At 41.6% G+C, this 22,092-nt stretch overlaps 1 protein-coding gene across 4 annotated transcripts in view; it reads left to right on the top strand.

The window, feature by feature from the left end:
* CACNA2D3 (calcium voltage-gated channel auxiliary subunit alpha2delta 3) overlaps nt 1-22,092 on the top strand; it is an 898,858-nt gene that overhangs the window by 326,533 nt on the left and 550,233 nt on the right. For 2 of the 4 annotated variants that reach the window (XM_070776473.1, XM_070776472.1), the window contains exon 5: nt 8,846-9,016. The exons of the other annotated variants lie outside the window; for them this stretch is intronic. In XM_070776473.1, coding sequence (XP_070632574.1) covers nt 8,846-9,016 — 171 coding nt within the window. The remainder of the gene's footprint in view (nt 1-8,845; nt 9,017-22,092) is intronic. 4 annotated transcript variants of the gene reach the window in all.

The following is a 22,092-nucleotide window of genomic DNA, read 5'->3' as shown; positions in this document are numbered from 1 at the left end:
GCTCAAGTGGACCTGGGTTTAAGGGTTATACCTTCAGTGAGCCTTGAGGAATAGATGTGAAGAGCAGTCTTATCTGAACTCTGTTCCTGGGGCTGATAGTGGTGGTAGAAGTGATGTGAGTACAGGAGATGTTTTTCTTTAAGGTCCAGATCAATCCTCATCCTCCTCAGGAAGTTCACCCTATTCATACTCCTCCTTCCTGTCTTCAAGCTGCCTCTCTCTGTTTTATACTGGCTCTTGAACAAAGAAAATCACAAAGAACTATTCTTTTTGCTTGAATCTGCTTAAATTATCATTGATGGTTTATATAATGAACCCATTATGGTAGACACTAGAGGATAATTCACAGAGCCTATTTCAACCCTTTTTGCCCTTGTTTTCCTCTCCTTGATTTCCCAGACTCCCTTTCATCTTTGAATGCCCATGTCACCTAACTCTGCCCAATTGGATATTGGCAGACATTCCTAGAGACGATTTCTTCCATCACTTAAACAAATGGGTGAAGAAAGAATTTCTCCCCTTGTGCCTTCTTCCTGTTTGGAACACTGATGCTATACCTGGAGTTGAAACAGGCATACTGCTACCATGAAGATGAAAGCCTTCAGCTGAGGATGGTAGAGTAGCAAGATGGGAGAAGCTGAACCTCAAAGAATGTTTTTGAATAGATGTACCTGCCTACTTCTAGACATAAACCTTTTTTTTTTTTTTTTTTAAGCTGTTGTTGAGTGGCTCTTTTTTTCCTTGAGTTGAATGCACTGTCATGAACTGACATTCACACAGCAGTGCCAATTCTTTAGCTGAAGAGTATTAAGAATCATGCCCCTTGGTTAAAATAGCTTAATTCAGTTGCTCCCTGAATCAGCATTTATGCACCCATGAACCCATCCTTCATTAGTCTGATCAGACATTTAAATGCCCATCTGATATATATGAACAGGGCAAGGGCATACTCTGTGTGCAGAACTGGGCCAGTCCTCTGAGAAACAGAGTGCCCATCTTACTTGTGGTCAGGCACTTTACGAGTTGCTGAGATGAAGGTCACAGACAGAACAAGGAAAGGGCTTGGGTTTTTGGTGGATGTGAAACCATCCCTATATTTGCTGACTGCTTGGGAACTTGAATGTGATCCGTTTTTCTCTGACCCTGCCTTGTCTGTAGAAATGGCTGTTAATACCTGCCTATTGCCAACATCTGCTGGATCATGGAAAAAGCAAGAGAGTTCCAGAAAAACGTCTATTTCTGCTTTATTGACTATGCCAAAGCCTTTGACTGTGTGGATCACAAGAAACTGTGGGAAATTCTGAAAGAGATGGGAATACCAGACCACCTGATCTGCCTCTTGAGAAATTTGTATGCAGGTCAGGAAGCAACAGTTAGAACTGGACAAGGAACAACAGACTGGTTCCAAATAGGAAAAGGAGTACGTCAAGGCTGTATATTGTCACCCTGCTTATTTAACTTATATACAGAGTACATCATGAGAAACGCTGGACTGATAGAGGCACAGGCTGGAATCAAGATGCCGGGAGAAATATCAATAACCTCAGATATGCAGATGACACCACCCTTATGGCAGAAAGTGAAGAGGAACTCAAAAGCCTCTTGATGAAGTGAAAGTGGAGAGTGAAAAAGTTGGCTTAAAGCTCAACATTCAGAAAACGAAGATCATGGCATCTGGTCCCATCACTTCATGGGAACTAGATGGGGAAACAGTGTCAGACTTTATTTTTGGGGGCTCCAGATTCACTGCAGATGGTGACCGCAGCCATGAAATTAAAAGATGCTTGCTCCTTGGAAAGAAAGTTATGACCAACCTAGATAGCATATTCAAAAGCAGAGACATTACTTTGCCAACAAAGGTCCGTCTGGTCAAGGCTATGGTTTTTCCTGTGGTCATGTATGGATGTGAGAGTTGGACTGTGAAGAAGGCTGAGCACCAAAGAATTGATGCTTTTGAACTGTGGTGTTGGAGAAGACTCGAGAGTCCCTTGGACTGCAAGGAGATCCAACCAGTCCATTCTAAAGGAGATCAGCCCTGGGATTTCTTTGGAAGGAATGATGCTACAGCTGAAACTCCAGTACTTTGGCCACCTCATGCGAAGAGTTGACTCATTGGAAAAGACTGTGATGCTGGGAGGGATTGGGGGCAAGAGGAGAAGGGGACGACAGAGGATGAGATGGCTGGATGGCATCCCTGACTCGATGGACGTCTGAGTGAACTCCGGGAGTTGGTGATGGACACGGAGGCCTGGCGTGCAGCAATTCATGGGGTCGCAAAGAGTCGGACATGACTGAGTGACTGATCTGATCTGATCTGATGTGATAGAGAAGGGCTGCTTGAAACATTTAAAGATGGAATATTTGTCCTGGTACACAGAAGTGATGAATGAAGGTGCATGGGGAAGAAAGCAAAGAAAAACTGTTGAAGAAAAGCACCTTGAATGAACTCCTCTTATTTTATTGGTGAAAGAGACAACATACAGTGAGGGGGAGAAGGGGCATCTTTGTACACCAGAACCATCTCCGAATCTGGGGAAATCAGACTAGACCAGGAATTCTTCTCTATCACCAGCTGTCTGCCTTTTCTCTTGTTATTTAGCTTTGTTGTCTCAGTGAATGTGTGTCTGTGTGGTGGGGAGGCCAGGGAATGGGCATGATAATCAGGCACAGTTCCCTTTAGGCAGTGTCTTACGTTATGGTTAATTTGTTGCAAGACTCATGACTGGTAGGTTCCAGTTTCCATATACTGGATTGTCATATAGGGAATCCCAGTCTATTGCTTTTAATTCTTTGAGACTTCTTGGCTAGGAAGAAGTAGGCAGATGAGAAGGGGAAGGACCAGCATAGGAGGTGCTTTCTTCTCCTCACCTGGCATGTCCACCCAGTATTTACCATGAGAAGCAGACACATCTTGCACAGGCAGCCTGGTACAGGGCTCTGCTCTCCATATACAGCATCCTTTCCTTGTGGAGTCAGTAACACTGTGTTCAGCCTTCATGTTTGTTTTTTGCCACCTCTTGTCTTAAGCAACATAGAAGAGATTGGGAAGGAAAAGGACTTTCACAGTTTCTTATTTGTCCATGAAATCATTCTCTCCTCATCCCTCTCCCCCTACTTTGAACAGAGTGAACCTCTGCTGTCTGTGAATGAGTTAGAACTAAATGTTCCAGAGACTGCAAACTCCAGAACCCATCTGAGCCAGGCAGGGAGCAGAAGTCTAGTAAGCCAGGTGTCAAATGATAAACAGTAGTGATTCCAAGTCTTGTATCGGAGTGGGAGAGAGTGGGAGAAGTACAACACATTGCCCCTCATTAGGTCTCCACTGCTCTTATCCAGTTGCTACTGCCATGTGGAAAGGTAGGCCCACTGTTGTCAGAGCTGGAAATCGGTGTTTTGCCGTAAACATCCCATTAAAAAGAAATGTTGGTGATGAATTAAAATTCAAAACATTGTGCATACCTCACTACTTGGGCCAAACAAAATATGCCTGCAGACTAATATTAGCCTGGGGTATCAAGAATTCTTGACCTCTGTACTTTTAAGGAACCAAACTTGAGCAATAGTAATTTATAGAGAAAAACAATTGGCAAAAGATCATGCATAGAATGTATCTACATCTATCTGTATATAGATATAGACACAGATACAGCTGTAGCTATCTATATGAAAGTGAAAGTGAAGTTGCTCAGTCGTGTCCGACTCCTTGCAACCCCATGGACTGTAGCCTACTACGCTCCTCCTTCCATGGGATTTTCCAGCAAGAGTACTGGAATGGGTTACCATTGCCTGCTCTAGAAGATCTTCCTGATCCAGGGATTGAACCCAGGTCTCCCACACTGTAAGCAGACGCTTTACCGTCTGAGCCACCAGGGAAGTCCTAGCTATCTATATATGTATGTGTATATATACATACAATGTATACATGCATACACACTATTCATGTATAAATACTGTTTGGTGACAAACATCTTGCCTTGGTAGTCAGAAAAAAAAGGAATACAACTAAAATGGGAGGAGAAGACTTCGGGGTTGATAATGCTGTGTTTCTTCTATTACACCAGCAGTTCAGTTCAGTTCAGTCGCTCAGTCGTGTATGACTCTTTGCGACCCCATGAATCGCAGCACACCAGGTCTCCCTGTCCATCACCAACTCCCGGAGTTCACTGAGACTCACGTCCATGGAGTCAGTGATGCCATCCAGCCATCTCATCCTCTGTCGTCCCCTTCTCCTCTTGCCCCCAATCCCTCCCAGCATCACAGTCTTTTCCAATGAGTCAACTCTTCGCATGAGGTGGCCAAAGTACTGGAGTTTCAGCTTTAGCATCATTCCTTCCAAAGAAATCCCAGGGCTGATCTCCTTTAGAATGGACTGGTTGGATCTCCTTGCAGTCCAAGGGACTCTCGAGTCTTCTCCAACACCACAGTTCAAAAGCATCAATTCTTCAGTGCTCAGCCTTCTTCACAGTCCAACTCTCACATCCATACATGACCACAGGAAAAACCATAGCCTTGACTAGACAGACCTTTGTTGGCAAAGTAATGTTTCTGCTTTTGAATATGCTATCTAGGTTGGTCATAACTTTCCTTCCAAGGAGCAAGCGTCTTTTAATTTCATGGCTGCAGTCACCATCTGCAGTGATTTTGGAGCCCCCAAAAATAAAGTCTGACACTGTTTCCACTGTTTCCCCATCTAGTTCCCATGAAGTGATGGGACCAGATGCCATGATCTTCGTTTTCTGAATGTTGAGCTTTAAGCCAACTTTTTCACTCTCCACTTTCACTTCCATCAAGAGGCTTTTGAGTTCCTCTTCACTTTCTGCCATAAGGGTGGTGTCATCTGCATATCTGAGGTTATTGATATTTCTCCCGGCATCTTGATTCCAGCCTGTGCCTCTTTCAGTCCAGCGTTTCTCATGATGTACTCTGTATATAAGTTAAATAAGCAGGGTGACAATATACAGCCTTGACGTACTCCTTTTCCTATTTGGAACCAGTCTGTTGTTCCTTGTCCAGTTCTAACTGTTGCTTCCTGACCTGCATACAGATTTCTCAAGAGGCAGATCAGGTGGTCTGGTATTCCCATCTCTTTCAGAATTTCCCACAGTTTATTGTGATCCACACAGTCAAAGGCTTTGGCATAGTCAATAAAGCAGAAATAGACGTTTTTCTGGAACTCTCTTGCTTTTTCCATGATCCAGTGGATGTTGGCAATTTGACCTCTGGTTGCTCTGCCTTTTCTAAAACCAGCTTGAACATCTGGAAGTTCACAGTTCACGTATTGCTGAAGCCTGACTTGGAGAATTTTGAGCATTGCTTTAGTAGCATGTGAGATGAGTGCAATTGTGTGGTAGTTTGAGCATTCTTTGGCATTGCCTTTCTTTGGGATTGGAATGAAAACTGACCTTTTCCAGTCCTGTGGCAATTGCTGAGTTTTCCACATTTGCTGGCATATTGAGTGCAGCACTTTCACAGCATCATCTTTCAGGATTTGAAATAGCTCCACTGGAATTCCATCACCTCCAGTAGCTTTATTCATAGTGATGCTTTCTAAGGCCCACGTGACTTCACATTCCAGGATGTCTGGCTCTAGGTCAGTGATCACATCATCGTGATTATCTCGGTCATGAAGATCTTTTTTGTATAATTCTTCTTTGTATTCTTGCCACCTCTTCTTAATATCTTCTGCTTCTGTTAGGTCCATACCATTTCTGTCCTTTATCTAGCCCATCTTTGCATGAAATGTTCCCTTGGTATCTCTAATTTTCTTGAAGAGATCTCTAGTCTTTCCCATTCTGTGGTTTTCCTCTATTTCTTTGCATTGATCGCTGAAGAAGGCTTTCTTATCTCTTCTTGCTATTCTTTGGAACTCTGCATTCAGATGCTTATATGTTTCCTTTTCTCCTTTGCTTTTTGCTTCTCTTCTTTTCACAGCTATTTGTAATGCCTCCCCAGACAGCCATTTTGCTTTTTTGCAATTCTTTTCCATGGGGATGGTCTTGATCCCTGTCTCCTGTACAATGTCACAAACTTCATTCCATAGCTCATCAGGCACTCTATCTATCAGATCTAGGCCCTTAAATCTATTTCTCACTTCCACTGTATAATCATAAGGGATTTGATTTAGGTCATACCTGAATGGTCTAGTGGTTTTCCCTACTTTCTTCAATTTTAGTCTGAATTTGGCAATAAGGAGTTCATGATCTGAGCCACAGTCAGCTCCTGGTCTTGTTTTTGTTGACTGTATAGAACTTCTCCATCTTTGGCTGCAAAGAATATAATCAGTCTGATTTCGGTATTGACCATCTGGTGATGTCCATGTATAGAGTCTTCTCTTGTGTTGTTGGAAGAGGGTGTTTGCTATGACCAGTACATTTTCTTGGCAAAACTCTATTAGTCTTTGCCCTGCTTCATTCCGTATTCCAAGGCCAAATTTGCCTGTTACTCCAGGTGTTTCTTGACTTCTTACTTTTGCATTCCAGTCCCCTATAATGAAAAGGACATCTTTTTTGGGTGTTAGTTCTAAAAGGTCTTGTAGGTCTTCATAGAACCATTCAACTTCAGCTTCTTCAGCGTTACTGGTTGGGGCATAGACTTGGATTACGGTGATATTGAATGGTTTGCCTTAGAAATGAACAGAGATCATTCTGTCGTTTTTGAGATTGCATCCAAGTACTGCATTTCAGACCTTTGTTGATCATGATGGCCACTCCATTTCTTCTGAGGGATTCCTGCCCATAGTAGTAGATGTAATGGTCATCTGAGTTAAATTCACCCATTCCAGTCCATTTGAGTTTGCTGATTCCTAGAATGTAGACACTCACTCTTGCCATCTCTTGTTTGACCACTTCCAATTTGCCTTGATTCATGGACCTGACATTCCAGGTCCCTATGCAATATTGCTGTTTACAGCATTGGACCTTGCTTCTATCACCAGTCACATCCACAGCTGGGTATTGTTTTTGCTTTGGCTCCCTCCCTTCACTCTTTCTGGAGTTATTTCTCTACTGATCTCCAGTAGTGTATTGGGCACCTACTGACCTGGGGAGTTCCTCTTTCAGTATCCTATCATTTTGCCTTTTCCTACTGTTTATGGGGTTCTCAAGGCAAGAATACTGAAGTGGTTTGCCATTCCCTTCTTCAGTGGACCACATTCTGTCAGATCTCTCCACCATGACCCGCCCATCTTGGGTTGCCCCATGGGCATGGCTTAGTTTCATTGAGTTAGACAAGGCTGTGGTCCTAGTGTGATTATATTGACTAGTTTCCTGTGAGTATGGTTTCAGTGTGCCTGCCATCTGATGCCCTCTTGCAACACCTACTGTCTTACTTGGGTTTCTCTTACCTTGGGCGTGGGATATCTCTTCACGGCTGCTCTAGCGAAGTGCAGCCACTGCTCCTTTACCTTGGACAAGGGGTATCTCCTCACCGCCGCCCTTCCTGACCTTCAACGTGGGATAGCTCCTCGAGGCCCTCCTCCGCCTGTGCAGCCACCACTCCTTGGACGTGGGGTTGGTCCTCCCGACCGATGCCCCTGGCCTGGGGCGTGGGGGCGTGGGGTAGCTCCTCTCGGCCGTGGCCCCTTAGCCACCACCCTTCGGGCATGGGCTCCTCCTGGCTTCTGCCCCTGACCTCGGACTTGGGGTAGCTCCTCTCCACCGCGCTTAAGTGCACCGGTCAGAGCCGCCCGCAACTGCCTTGTAAATCTGCTCATCCTTATTTCAGAGCTCCCTGAAGGCAAGAACAATCTCATTTTGGTTTCATCTCCAGTGCCTGCCCTAGAAGTTGCCCAGCCTGTAGGTGACTGTCAGTATATTTGCACTGAGTGGACTGAGTGAGTGGTGAAGTAGGTTGATAGAAGCAGCTCTGGTAACAAACCTCAGAACAGGATTGGACCTCCTGTGTTAATTGTATAATTGCCTCAGTGCTGGGTTGTGCTGGTGTCTCATGTGTTCATGGCAACTGTGGTACCTGTTACCTGTGTTCATGAGAGAGGGACATTTTTATGTCTTGCTTTGCCAGTGTACAGTTTGACAGGATGCTTCAAATTTGACACCCTTCATCTCTTTTGATTAATCTGCCGTCTTCTTTTGACATCCACACACATTCAGAATCAATGCCTTAATTATTCAGATTCTCAGTTTCTAAACTTTGGCCAATTTGATTAAAAAGTTTCACGAGGGACAAATCCATAGAGCATAGAGAAGAAAGAGCTGTCTCTGCACAGATGAAACAGTGAGGTGTCAAAGGTAGCTGCTTTAAGTAAGGCCCCACAGGTGGTGAGGGGGAGGGAAGAGGTGAGAGGTCAGGCGTCTGGGCCCAGACAGGCCTCTTCCATACTGTGCTAATACTTTGTCTTTAAAAACTTTGAGAAAAAAAAAAAAAAACTTTGAGAAAAGAACAGTAAGTAATACGACAAACACCAAGATTATCTCTCAGAATGAATGAATGCTCACTTTCTGTCAATTTTCGCATTCTGGGGTGTTCTTTTGTTTCATGTCCTTACAGAGTACTACATCTTTTTGATCAAATCATATTTGTATATAGTCCTAATGATGGAATTCCTAAATGATGATAGGTAAGAAAGTATCATGGGGACTTCCCTGGTGGTCCAGCAGCTAAGACTCTGCACCACCAATGCAGGGGGCCTGGGTTTGATCCCTGGTCAGGGAACTAGATACCACATACCACAAGTAAGAGTTCACATGCAGCAACTAAAGATCCTGTGTGCCACAACTAAATAAATACAGTAAAAATAGATTTTTAAAAAAAAATGAAGCATCATGGCATTGATGTCCAAGCCATCTCAGAATTTAGGCTGTGGATGACTTTTCTCTCTTTCCTGCAGCACTGGGGCGCCTGCAGTATGAGCAGTCTGACACGTCTGCCCTGGCATTCCATCCTCAGCCCCCTCAACAGAGAACGAGGGCTCTCTGCACCTTCAACTCTCCTGGAATGGGGTGTCTCTGAACTGTCTGCTCCACATATGAGGCTTCTTCCACATTCCAGATTCTTCAAGGTGGGATCTGGGAGGAGGGCACCCCAGGAGAAACATTTTTCAAGCCTAGTGCTGACATCTTGCTTAATTACACAATAGACACTTTTCAGCCAACAAGACTGTCCTTGTTTTCCAGTATTGTGAACCAGACATTCTGAGCTCATTTTCCTTTGATCAGTATTGCACAACTTTTCTGAGTGCTAATCTGTTCCAATTCTAAATAGATTAAAACCGCCACATGAATGGCAGCTGTAGGTTTTTGTTTTTCTTAAAAATTATCTGAGGGGGGAAAAATCTGAGAAATTGTATTATGCTGGGTGAAAGTATTAACAATGGATTCCTTGCCAAGATGATTAAAATCGGGAAAGTATGAAAACAAAAGAGAAATCCTTTAAAAGCAACTTGTCTGAGGAGCACATCAGTAACTTCAAAGGCTATTTCAGGAGGGGTCCTGACTGGTTCAAATCTAAGAGCCTCAAATGGCTGTAAGAAGAAGTTTCCAGAAAATGAGCTATTTTGAGTGTTTTGTTTTCATGTCAGTCAATTGTAGAATACACAGGGTTTGTAAGCCAGACCACAGAAGTGAAGGCTCTCCATCTCATGTGGTGTGCTGGGGCCTTTGTGGCTGGCAAGTAGTATAGAGCTTTTGTTTATTTAGATTCTTCTTGGCCTTGAACAATGACACGAGGGTGCTCATCTGTTCTTCTACTGACATTCAGGCAAGACACTGCTTGGTAAGTGTCTTCTTACTAAGTCATAGTTAGATACCAGGGCAGTTTTGAGCCAGGGAGCCCAAGTTCCCTATTCTTTTACGAATGGTGCTTTGGCAATAGTGGAAGATAGCTATAAGGATTAGTCTTTTTTACAATGACACATAGTCCTATGAACCTACCTTTGAGCTATTTTAGGTGATGTTTCTGGTCATGTGAGGATAGATCATTCTAATCTTTTTGAGTCCTTAGTAAATTGATTCAGTCCTTCAATAATACCTCTGGAAGAGAGTTCTAGAAAGAATCAGCTCATACCAAATTTAACAATATAAAAAAGACTTTATTATGTCTATTTTAGTTATAACAGAAAACCAAACTCAAAGTAACATAGCAACAAGGACATTTACAAAAAGGTTCAAGGGAAGATCTGGCTTCAAGCAAGGATGAATACACGGACTCAGATGATGTTATAAGAACACGTGAATCCTACATCCATGTATTCATTATTTAGTCCCCATATTCCTAAGCCAGTCTCAAGTGGGCTGAGGCACCACAGCACCAACTCTACTTACCAGGGTGAAAGCGAAATGGAAAGGGAAGTATCTCCTTCCCTGGAAGCTCAACACCAGGGTCTCAAAACTGAGATTCTTTGATCCTAAATCCGCTGAACAAATTCAGCCTAAGTCACATGCCCAATCTAAGCTGATCACTGAGCACCAGTTGCTGAGGCCTGGATTGGGAGCCTCTCACTGGAAACAGGAGAAACCATCTCCTCCAGATCCATAGTCTAGACCTTGTTCCATCCGGGAGTTCAAACAGTGTCATCAAGACTTGGAAACTTTTCCTATATTTTGATTTCTTCTTCCTGTATGTTGTCTTTTACTCTCAGATAAGTTATGTCCCTGCCAGGTCCCCCAAAAAAAGTAGGAGAAGTCTGGTTCCACCACACACCTGGAGGGTCCTGGAGGGTAACACTAGAAGTAGAACTAGGGCTGCTTGAAAGACCCATATCTCATGACATCCGTTACACCAGTTAGTGTAACGGATTAGCATTAGTACCAGTGCACTAACAAGTCCTCATGCTCTTCACCTCTGTGGTCACCACTGAACCCTGTATCAAACCACCCTAGACCTTTAGTTTGTTTGTGAACTAGATGGACTCAGTTGTTTATCTTGCCCAGAACTCTGGTCTTTGTATTAGGTACATCATCAGTACAGTGTCTTAGTTTGGTAACTGCAAGATGACCTATGTCCTTCCATTTTGTCTGCAGAGATTGACTCGTCTTTGTCTCTTTATGTCTCAGTTGACTGAAAATGAATTTAGTAATGGGCTCTTTGGAAACGTGAGGCACCATCTTGTATTTATTTATTTTAAAGTGGTCAATATCACTCAATCAATCCTTCAATGAAAAACAAGAAAAAAAAACCCTACTTTTTAATGTCATAATTAAATTGTGTTTTTGAATCCTTAAGTTCTGCCTGCTACATTGGAATAACGTGGAGCAGAAGAGCTGGATCCAAGAATCAGTACATGTTCTGTTATTAATCATAGTCAGTGAATATTTCTTATATAGTGGATCGTGCAAAACACAGGAGAGAGAGTTCTTGCTTTGTTTGATATAAACAGTATAAAAGGAAAGAATTGCTCTTCTTAGCTAATATTGAAGAATTGGCTAAATATAGGAATTCATCTCTCTGTGTAGTTGAATATATAGGACAAGTCAGATTCACTTTATTTAATAAATATAATATGTTCATATTTTCAGTAAAAAGTTTTGCAAATTTTGCATTTTAAGTTTTGTTTCAAATTTGCTTTTCTTTATATTAAGGAAAAGTAATAACCTCAGTGCCAATTTTATGTCTCTCTGGTTCTAAATAAATATACACCCACAAGCTCTAATATTTGTTCTTTCTCTTGGGCATACTATCTATAAATGCAGTAATTGGAACAACTATTTGTGGAAAAATAGCTATTATTTATTTATTTAATTTCTGTTCGTTCCCATTTGTTAGCTAAATGAATCTATATATCAGATTCACTGTTCACAGTTTTGCCGTTGTGACTCAAGGCAACTGGATGAGCCTTTACCTGTATTAATTTCTGAGAACTGCTTTAACAAAGTACCACAAACTGACTTAAAACAACCAGAATTTATTATCTCATGGTACTGTAGGACGGAAGTCACATTCACAGATACCTGGCATTAAGACTTCAACACATTTTGAAGGGACACATTTCACCCCACAAAAGTCTGCCCTAACCCCTTCCCCAAATTCATATCCTTCTCATGTACAAAATGTTTTCAACTCCATATCAGTTCAGTTCAGTTCAGTTCAGTTGCTCAGTCGTGTCCGACTCTTTGCGACCCCATGAACCTCAGGACACCAGGCTTCCCTGTCCATCACCAGCTCCCGGAGTTTACCCAAACTCATGTCCATCGAGTCGGTGATGCCATCCAGCCATCTCACCCTCTGTCGTCCCCTTCTCCTCCTGCCCCCAATCCCTCCCAGCATCAGGGTCTTTTTCAATGAGTCAACTCTTCGCGTGAGGTGGCCAAAGTATTGGAGTTTCAGCTTTAGCATCAGTCCTTCCAATGAAAACCCAGGACTGATCTCCTTTAGATGGACTGGTTGGACCTCCTTACAGTCCAAGGAACTCTAAAGAGTCTTCTCCAACGCTACAGTTCAAAAGCAACAATTTTTCGGCACTCAGCTTTCTTCACAGTCCAACTCTCACATCCATACATGACCACTGGAAAAACCACAGCCTTGACTAGATGGACCTTTGTTGGCAAAGTAATGTCTCTGCTTTTGAATATGCTATCTATGTTGGTCATAACTTTCCTTCCAAGGAGTAAGCATCTTTTAATTTCATGGCTGCAGTCACCATCTGCAGTGATTTTGGAGCCCAAAAAAATAAAATCTGACACTGTTTCCAATGTTTTCCCATCTATTTCCCATGAAGTGATGGGACCAGATGCCATGATCTTAGTTTTCTGAATGTTGAGCTTTAATTTAAGCCAACTTTTTCCCTCTCCTCTTTTACTTTCATCAAGAGGCTTTTTAGTTCCTCTTCACTTTCTGCCATAAGGGTGGTGTCATCTGCATATCTAAGGTTATTGATATTTCTCCCAGCAATCTTGATTCCAGCTTGTGCCTCTATCAGTCCAGCGTTGCTCATGATGTACTCTGTATATAAGTTAAATAAGCAGGGTGACAATATACAGCCTTGATGTACTCCTTTTCCTATTTGGAACCAATCTGTTGTTCCATGTCCAGTTCTAACTGTTGCTTCCTGACCTGCATATAGGGTTCTCAAGAGGCACGTTAGATGGTCTGGTATTCCCATCTCTCAGAATTTTCCACAGTTTATTTTGATCCACACAGTCAAAGGCTTTGGCATAGTCAATAAAGCAGAAATAGATATTTTTCTGGAACTCTCTTGCTTTTTTGATGATCCAGTGGATGTTAGCAATTTGATCTCTGGTTCCTTTGCCTTTTCTAAAATCAGCTTGAACATCAGGAAGTTCACAGTTCACATATTGCTGAAGCCTGGCTTGGAGAATTTTGAGCATTACTTTAGTAGCGTGTGAGATGAGTGGAATTGTGCAGTAGTTTGAGTGTTCTTTGGCATTGGCTTTCTTTGGGATTAGAATGAAAACTGACCTTTTCCAGTCCTGTGGCCACTGCTGAGTTTTCCACATTTGCTGGCATATTGAGTGCATCACTTTCACAGCATCATCTTTCAGTATTTGAAATAGCTCAACTGGAATTCCATCACCTCCACCAGCTTTGTTCATAGTGCTGCTCCCTAAGGCCCACTTGACTTCACATTCTAGGTTGTCTGGCTCTAAGTGAGTGATCACACCATCGTGATTATCTTGGTTGTGAAGATCTTTTTTGTAAAGTTCTGTGTATTCTTGCCACCTCTTTTTAATATCAGCATCTGCCAATCTTAACTCATTCCAGCATCAACTCTATATAAAAAATCTCACCTAAATCAGTTCAAAAGTTCCCACATCTCATATTCTAATCTATCTAAATCAGGTATAGATGAGACTCCAGGTATATTCCATCCTTGGGCAAAATCCCCTCCCTTCTGTGGACCTGTGAAACAGATTCTTGGCTTCCAGCAGTATAAGGTGGGCAAGGAATAAGATAAGATATTCTCATTTTGTATGGGAGAAATAGGAAGGAATAAAGGGGTCATGAGTCCCAAGCAAGTTTACAGCCCAACAGTGCAAGTTCCATAGATTTCAAGGCCTGAGAATAATACTCTGTGGCTTGAGACTCCACCGTCTGGCCCCCAGGTAACAACCCCACTGTATTGGTTCCACCTTCTGTGGCCTCTGCAGATGTGGCTCAGTCATTTTTCCTTCATTTCATCCCAGGTCTGTCTCTTTTCATTTGAGAACAGCTGGTATGTCTACTGGTATAGCAATCTTCAAAACCTTGTCAGTCTTACAAGAATGTCAAGAGGGTGCACAACAATAGACAGGATGGTTCTTCACAGATTCCTCAATAATCTCTTCTTTATTCCTGTTTCTGTTTAGATGGTTGATTAGGTCCATGGGTTACACACATTATCTCTCCAGCTATTATTTGTCCAGCCTGCACTATTGCTTTTCCCTCTAAAGCCTGCTTTCTCAGATTTTGTTATCTGGATAGCTTAAAATTTTCCCAAATCACCAAGTGCTGGTTGCTTTTTGTTTAACAATTCTGTTCTCATTTTATCTATTTCCTCCTGAATTTTTCTGTTAGTAGCAAGGAGAAACCAGATCACATCCTGTACACTTTGCTTTTAAGTCTCCTCAGGTAAATATCCAAGTCCATCATTTGCAAATTCTACTTTCCACCCAAGAGTAGAACATCGTTCAGCCAAGTATTTGCCACTTTATAACAATGATCACCTTTCCTCCAGTATCTATAATACGTTCATGGTTTCCATTTAAAGTCCTACTGGGAGTCCCCTTTGACATTCCTATTTATAGCAACATTCTGTTGATGATGATATATGCATTCTCTAAGATGATAGGAATCTTTCCTATAATTCTCTCTTCTTTCTGAGTCCACTCGCAGGAATTGCTTTTCATGTTTCCACGAGCAGTCACCTCAGGGCAGTCTTAGGTTTTTTGTATCATGTGCCTTGAATTCTTCCACCCATAACCCATTACCCAATAACAAACCATTTCCACTGTTTTATGAATCTATTAAGCTGTACTCCTCTTCCTGGAAGCAGAAGCTCTTAGTTCTCTAGGTCTGCCATAACAAAATATCTCAAACTGATCACTTAAAACAATAGGGACTTATTTTGTCTTAACTCTTGGGGCTCGATGTCTGAAATCAAGATGTTGGCACAGCTTTACTCCCTCTGAAGGCTCTAGGGAAGACTTCTTCCTTGCCTCTTCTTGCTTTTTGTAGTTAGTCCTTGGCGTTCCTTGGCTCGCAGCTGCGTTACTCCACAAATTTGGACTCTGTTTTCACATGACCATTTTCTCTCTGTATTGGTCCACATTTCTGTGTCTTTTCTTTTTCTAAGGACACAAGTTATGTTCCGTTTAGGGCTCACCCTCATCCAGCATGACCTCATCTTATTATATCTGCAAAGACCCTATTTTCAAATAAGGCCATATTTACAGTTACCTGAGATTAGTACTTCAACATGCCTTTTTTTTGGTTTTTTCCCCCCCCTTCAGCATGCCTTTTTGAGGGACATGGTACAACCACGGTGCTATCCTTCTGAGACTTTTTGGTTTCCACCTTTATACAAATAGGATCTTTTTAATTGCAAATGATGGAAAACACAAACTGGCTTAGGCAAAATGAGCTTATTTGTCTCTCATAACTGATGTATAGTTCTGGCTACTTCAGATTTCAGGTATGGCCGCATCCAGGGATTCAAACAATGTTATCAGGACCTGTACCCTCTTAACTCCTTCTCAATTCCTTATTTTGTTGTGTTGTCTTCACTTTCACATAGATTATGCTGTATATGTCCCCACTAGGTTCCCAACTGCTGATGTCTCAGATAAAAGTACATCTTTTATCATTATACTTGGGCTGAGATCACAGAAATACACCTGTCATTACCAAAAAGTGGGGAGAGGGGATGGTGAGTGCTTCCCAGGCAAACACAGATAGGTGTCCATCTCAGTCAGCACACTAAGGGGCCTAGCAGGTTTCTAAGGGCCCTTCAGCTCTGACTTTGCAATGAATCTCACTATACACCCTCTGCTAATTCTTGGCCAGATGCCTAGGATGGCATTAGTTTCTTTGTCAGTAAAACATAACTTCATAATTTAAATTAAGTTCATAATTTAAAATTTTATATTTAAATAATTAATTTTAAATTCATAATTTAATTTTTTGGATGACCAACTTTTGGTGAAGTTTCTGTACAATAAAATTCACTGATTTTTAAGTGCACAGTTCGATGAGTTTTGACAAATGCATTCCATTGTGTAATGACCATCGTAATCACTGTAGAGAGCATTTCCTTCACCCCCAAGGTTCACTTGAGCCCCTTGATAGTTTCGTCACTGTAGTCGCTCACCCTGTTAACCACTGATCTGTTTTCTAATGTTGCAGGTCTGCATAGGGGTTTTTTAAAATTATAATTTATTAAAGTATTTATAGCACTGGAGTTAAAGGTCTTACTTACAAGTGGAAGTAAGCATTATCTTTTATTAATGTGGATGGGCTTGGTGAAATTAGGCAGAAGCCTTTCCTCGTTTTAGGATGAATCATGTGCAATTTCTGATGTCAGTAGTTTTTAACCTATGAAAAATGATACCTTTTCAATGTTCAATCTGATAACAGTAAGACTATTCCAATGGTTAGTGCATAAGGAATTTGGTATGGAACTTCTTTGTCCCTTGTGATTTTTATTCATTTAATTCATGTGGCCTCACGCTTGGTGATGGCACTTTGGGTTGTCATCCATGCTGGTGGTGATCTGGAGGAGTGGGTTATCACTGTAGGACAGAAATCTCATATTGAGGATGGTTTCTTTGGCCAGCTTGCATTTCTTCCTCTTTTATAAATTTACTCATGATCTTCATTGGGAACCCACTGACCCCAGCTCAGCCCACCGGGTTTGCATGCTTTGATCTGTTTGGTCAATCAAAATGTGATTTACACAACCCTGTCAGAGCCAGTCAGAGCCCAACCCTGGGCCTTTACTGGATCTGTCAGGAAGGACGTTGTCTTCTATAGCAAAGATGTCAGCCCAGGGCTGTGACATCCCATCTTCTGCTCTGTGGGGAAAGCCTGACAAAGCCTCACAGGAAGGAAGTAGAGCTGAGAGAGAGTGAGGCAGAATCCAGATGACATTGTATGAGTCTTTGTTATATCCAGCTCTAGTCAGACCTATTTCTGTACTCCTCAGTTACATGAGCCAGTACATTCTTGTTCTTTGCTTATACCAGTTGAACTTTTTTTTTCCTGTCACAAGGGCAGCATTCCTGTCTGCTATAGAGTGCCATCCCAAGGAGATATGTGTATGATCCTGCCTCCGGAAATTAGTTATTTAAAATATGACTCAACAGACATCAAAACCAAAAATATTGTGAGAATGCATTCTTTTTAATCGAAACAATAGAAAATCTTCTATCTTGGTTCATCCTGTTAATGAAGAGAAAATTAACCACTTTCTAAGATAAGACACAAGCCTTTTAAAGAAAAAAATTTCTTTTGCTTCAGTCTGTAGTTTAAGCTATAAAATTGCTTTTAAGAAACATTGAAACATCGGTGGGGAAAGAAAAACATCTGGTACTATGAACTTTGCATCTCGTATTTATTAATATAAGGGCAAGAAGGAAATCAAACTAGTCAATCCTAAAGGAGATCAACCCTGAATATTCATTGGAAGGACAGATGCTGAAGCTGAAGCTCCAATACTTTGGCCACCTGATGTGAAGAGCGGACTCATTGGAAAAGACCCAGATTCTGGGAAAGATAGAAGGCAGGAGAAGTGGACAACAGGATGAGATGGTTGGATGGCATCACTGACTCAATGGACATGTGTTTGAGCAAGCTCCAGGAGAGGGTAAAGGACAGGGAGGCCTGGTGTGCTGCAGTCCGTGTTTTCGCCAAGAGTCAGACCTGACTGAGGGACTGAACAACACAACAAGGAAGGGTCAAGGGAGTAGTCTGAGGAAGCCCTAGGGTTCCACTTGGGAGTGATTTGTGCCCACAAAGGTTGACTTCTTCCCTTTTCAGTCATTTTAGCACTTTCTCCTGCTGAAGCTGGGCTTATGTGAGGGGTTCTAGGAAAATCCTGTCCCCACTTAGTAGTCCTAATCCTCTTTCGGATTTATGTCACAGTCACTCAACTTCTTTGAAAGAGGCTGGGAAAATTTGCACTAGGCTCTTAGTTTTTCAGCAGAGCAAGCACTTTTTCTGAATTACTATCCCTTCATCCCAGATCTGAATCCTGATTCTGCTACATACTAGGAGTGTTTCCTTGGATGAATAGCTTTGTCTCTTTGAACCTTGGTTTTTTTTATCTTTAATATTTTCAATAATAGTAAATAATAATATTTCTTTAAAATCATTGTGAACATTAAATGGAATATGGCATAAATAATGAATGTTATGGCCAACATTCGAGTGTGTATTTTGTGTCAGACCCAGAGCTTCTACAGAAGATACTTGGCTGCCCACCCAGCATTCTTACCCATCTCTTTCATCCTAATGGGACTCTGATTTGGTTCAGGAATCTATTCCTTCTCCAAGAAGCCCTGTATGCACTCCCAAGAGTCTCTTCTCTTTGGGAGAAGCTTATCCTTTCTCTCCCTCCTTGCACATGTGGTCCAGGCTTGGGTATGAGACTAGACTCTGGCCAATAAAATTTGAGGAAATCTAGGAAGTATCTGGGAAAATATTCCTTTGATTATAATCTTCTTTCCCTGCAAAGCAACATTTCTGAATCCAAAGACCAAAGCAGTTGTAGCCATCTTACTACCAACTGGAGAACAAAATCAACACATATTGGCAGAGCAGAGAGATGGACAGAATCTGACCCACAGAATCTGGGTCCTTAGAGTCATTACTTAATGAACCAGATTTTCCTGCCCTAGGTTGGGACTTCCTGTCATGTCACCTAATATACATTTTTCTATCGTTTAAGCCAGTTAGACCCATAAGTTCTGATTCTTATTAATTACTGATACAACTTTATTTTCATTTAATCCTTAAAATAGATCTATTAAATTAATTTTTATTCTTGTGCCTGACTAACACTGGTTGTTCAATTAACAGTCACTCTTCCAGAATAGTCTTTCATCCTCCAATCTGCAAGAGTCCTGGAGGGTTTTCAGTGTGCTTGTTATCAACTAAATGGCCCTTTTCATGTTGTCCATTTGCTTTTGGCCTCTCTCATTAACTTCAAGACATAATGCTTGTGTCTATCTTATCATAACTTTACTAAAGAACTTTATGCCAAATGGCTCTTTGGACTGTAGAAGGAAGAGATGCTCTTAGTATATGTTCTGGGAGGAAAACTGCTTAGATTAACCAGTCAAAGCGTGTACAGTTCATCTTGGAATCCTCTAGCACAGAGCCATGCACATGGTAGGCGCTTACTTGTCTATTGCTACATAATTAATTGTCACAAATTAGCAGCTTAAAATAACATCAATTTATTATCTCACAGATGTGTATGTCAGAAACCTCAGTAGGCTTGGCTGATTTTCTCGGTCTCACAAGGCTAGCTGAACCAAGGGGCTAGCTGAGCTGGGTTCTTATCTAGAGGCTTTGGAAAGAATCCACTCTGCAGCTCATTCAAGTTGTTGGCAGAGTTCATTTCCATATGGTTGTAGGACTGTGGTCCCTTCTGCCTAGCTGGCTGTCCCTGGGGACTGCTCTCAGCTTCTAGAGGCTGCTCTCTGGCCCTTATACATGGCCCCTCTTTTTTCAAAGCCATCGGGGTCTGCATCCTTCTCGTGCTTTGAATCTGTCTGACTTCCCCTTCTGCCAAACTGGAAAAACTCTGCTTTTTTAAGAGCTTGCCTGTCTGGATTAGGCCCCATCTCATATTTTAAGGTCATCTGACTCAAGACTTCAATTCCATCTACAAAATACCCCCAGATTAATGTTTAATTGAATAATCAGGGACAGGAATTTTGGATGGGACTAGACTATCTTTAAAATTCTGATTACCATAGTAGGTATTGTGTACATATTATTATTATCATTATTATTACTGTTACTTTGGTATTGAATCAAGAAAAAAATAGTAAGTTTTTAAATAAAATATTAATTGAGTTTTACTCTGCTAATTGCAGAATTCCTTCAATATTCTATCAGTGTTACTCTGGTTAGACTGCCCATCGTTGTAAATAAGAAAATCAGAATCTAACATAGGAGAAAAACAACAACCAGTAATTATGCTGATGTTGTTGCTTTTTTTATTTTTGGAAGAAAGAGAAATTTGCTGATCTGGCCAACTCTTTCCCCTCAATTGCTGGCACTGCTCAGTAACATTGCAAGTGTTATTCATATATAGTGTTTATTTCTTTTGGGGTCCTGGGCAACAAAGTTACTTTTAAAAAAACAGATTTAAACATGTGGAAAAGTTTAAAAGAAGAAGGGAAGTATAATCAATATAAAACAGTTGTAAAAAGTGACCCACTTCATTATAATGTTGTGATTCTCAACCGTGTTGAGTTTCATTAGTTGCCCAATACTATAATTATAACTAGGAAAGTGGGTGCTCTTGAAAAGTTTAGGACAGTTGCTTGGGATTTTGTAGGCAATCCAGTGTTGAAAGGTTTGCTTCATCATTTTGTGGTGTTATCTTTGGGTTAAAAACCAGGATCATCCAAGAAGAAAAGTTCAGAGAATTGTGGTGGATTTTGCCACACTGTGGCTTGTAGTCTATTTGCTGGAAGCACCATAAAGTTCTCCGTGGTAAAAAATCAACCTTAATTAGCTTTTAAATTGAAAAGCAAATATTTTTGCGTGTGTTGTTTTAGATTGAGTGGTCCAGGATGGGATTTTCCCCATATCAAATAAATAACAATAGGAGTCCCGACTGGCAAAAGGACATAGACCACTGCCTCAGTTGATCCATCTCCAGGAAAATATGTTCAAAACAAAGCACCAAATGGCATCTGAATGAGGGTCTAACCAATTGGATCTGGCAGGAGGCACCAACTCTGTGGGCTGACAACCCGTGTGGGCTCCCTTCTGTGCCATTAACTGTAAATCTGGGAGGAGGCTTGGAAATACCTCAGTGCTGCCTGAACCCACATAGGCTTGTGGCAGGGAAGAATGAGGAGGTAAGGAAAGGAGAGGCCAGTGGTTGAGAAGTAAGAGTTAAAAGGTCAGCCATCCTAGGCTTCAGGTCTTAGCTTGAACAAGACATGAGCAAATTGTTGTGAGACTTTGGGCAAGTTGCCTTATTTCTTAAACTCGAGTGTCCTCATCTGCAAAACAGATAACAATAACAGCAACAACAATAATAGTAATCTCTGATGTGGACTGAATATTTTTGATCAGTCAGAGACCCCATGGACTGTACAGTTCATGGAATTCTCCAGGCCAGAATACTGGAATGGGTAACATTTCCCTTCTCCAGGGGATCTTCCCAACCCAGGGATTGAACCCAGGTCACCTGCACTGCAGGTGGATTCTTTATCAAATGAGCCATCAGGGAAGCCCGGGGTCTCTTTTATAAAAGGGCACTAATCCCATTCATGAGAGCTCTACCATCATGATCTAATAACCTCCCAAAGACCTCACCTCCAAATATGTGGGAATTAGATTCCAATAGATGAATCCTGGCTGATCACAAATATCAGTCCACATCAGAGATTACTATAATTGTTGTTATCTCTATTTTGAAGATGAGGACACGAGAATTTAAGAGATAAGACAACTTGCCCAAAGTCTCACAACAACTTGCTCATGTCTTGTTCAAGCCAAGAACAAAGAGTTGGACATGACGGAGTGACTTTCACACACACACACACACACACACACACACACACACACACAAAGAGACCCCAGAGAGCTCCCTTACCCCTTCCACCATATGAGAGTGGGAAGAGAGTCATCTAGGAAGTGAGTTCTCATCAGGCATTGAATCTACTGGCACCTTAACCTTGCACTTCCCAGCCTTCAGAACTGTGAGAAATAAATTTCTTTTGTTTATAAGCCACCTGATGTTATAAAACATATTTTGTTACAGCAGTCTAAATGGACCAAGACAGTACTGCTTATTGTTGGATGATTGTATTAAATGATGCAAAAAAAAAGCATTTAGCAGAGCACCCAGCATACAACTACTTAGCAAAAGTTGCCTGTAATTGAATGAATCAGGAAAGAGAGGGAGAGAAAAAGGAAGAAAGAGCAGAGAAAGAAATAAAAGAAGGATGAAAGGGA

The sequence above is a fragment of the Bos indicus genome, chromosome 22, assembly GCF_029378745.1.
Source record: "Bos indicus isolate NIAB-ARS_2022 breed Sahiwal x Tharparkar chromosome 22, NIAB-ARS_B.indTharparkar_mat_pri_1.0, whole genome shotgun sequence".
NCBI classification, from domain to species: domain Eukaryota; kingdom Metazoa; phylum Chordata; class Mammalia; order Artiodactyla; family Bovidae; genus Bos; species Bos indicus.
The sequence above is the reverse complement of the archived record's forward strand: the minus strand, read 5'-3'. Positions and strand labels throughout refer to the sequence as shown.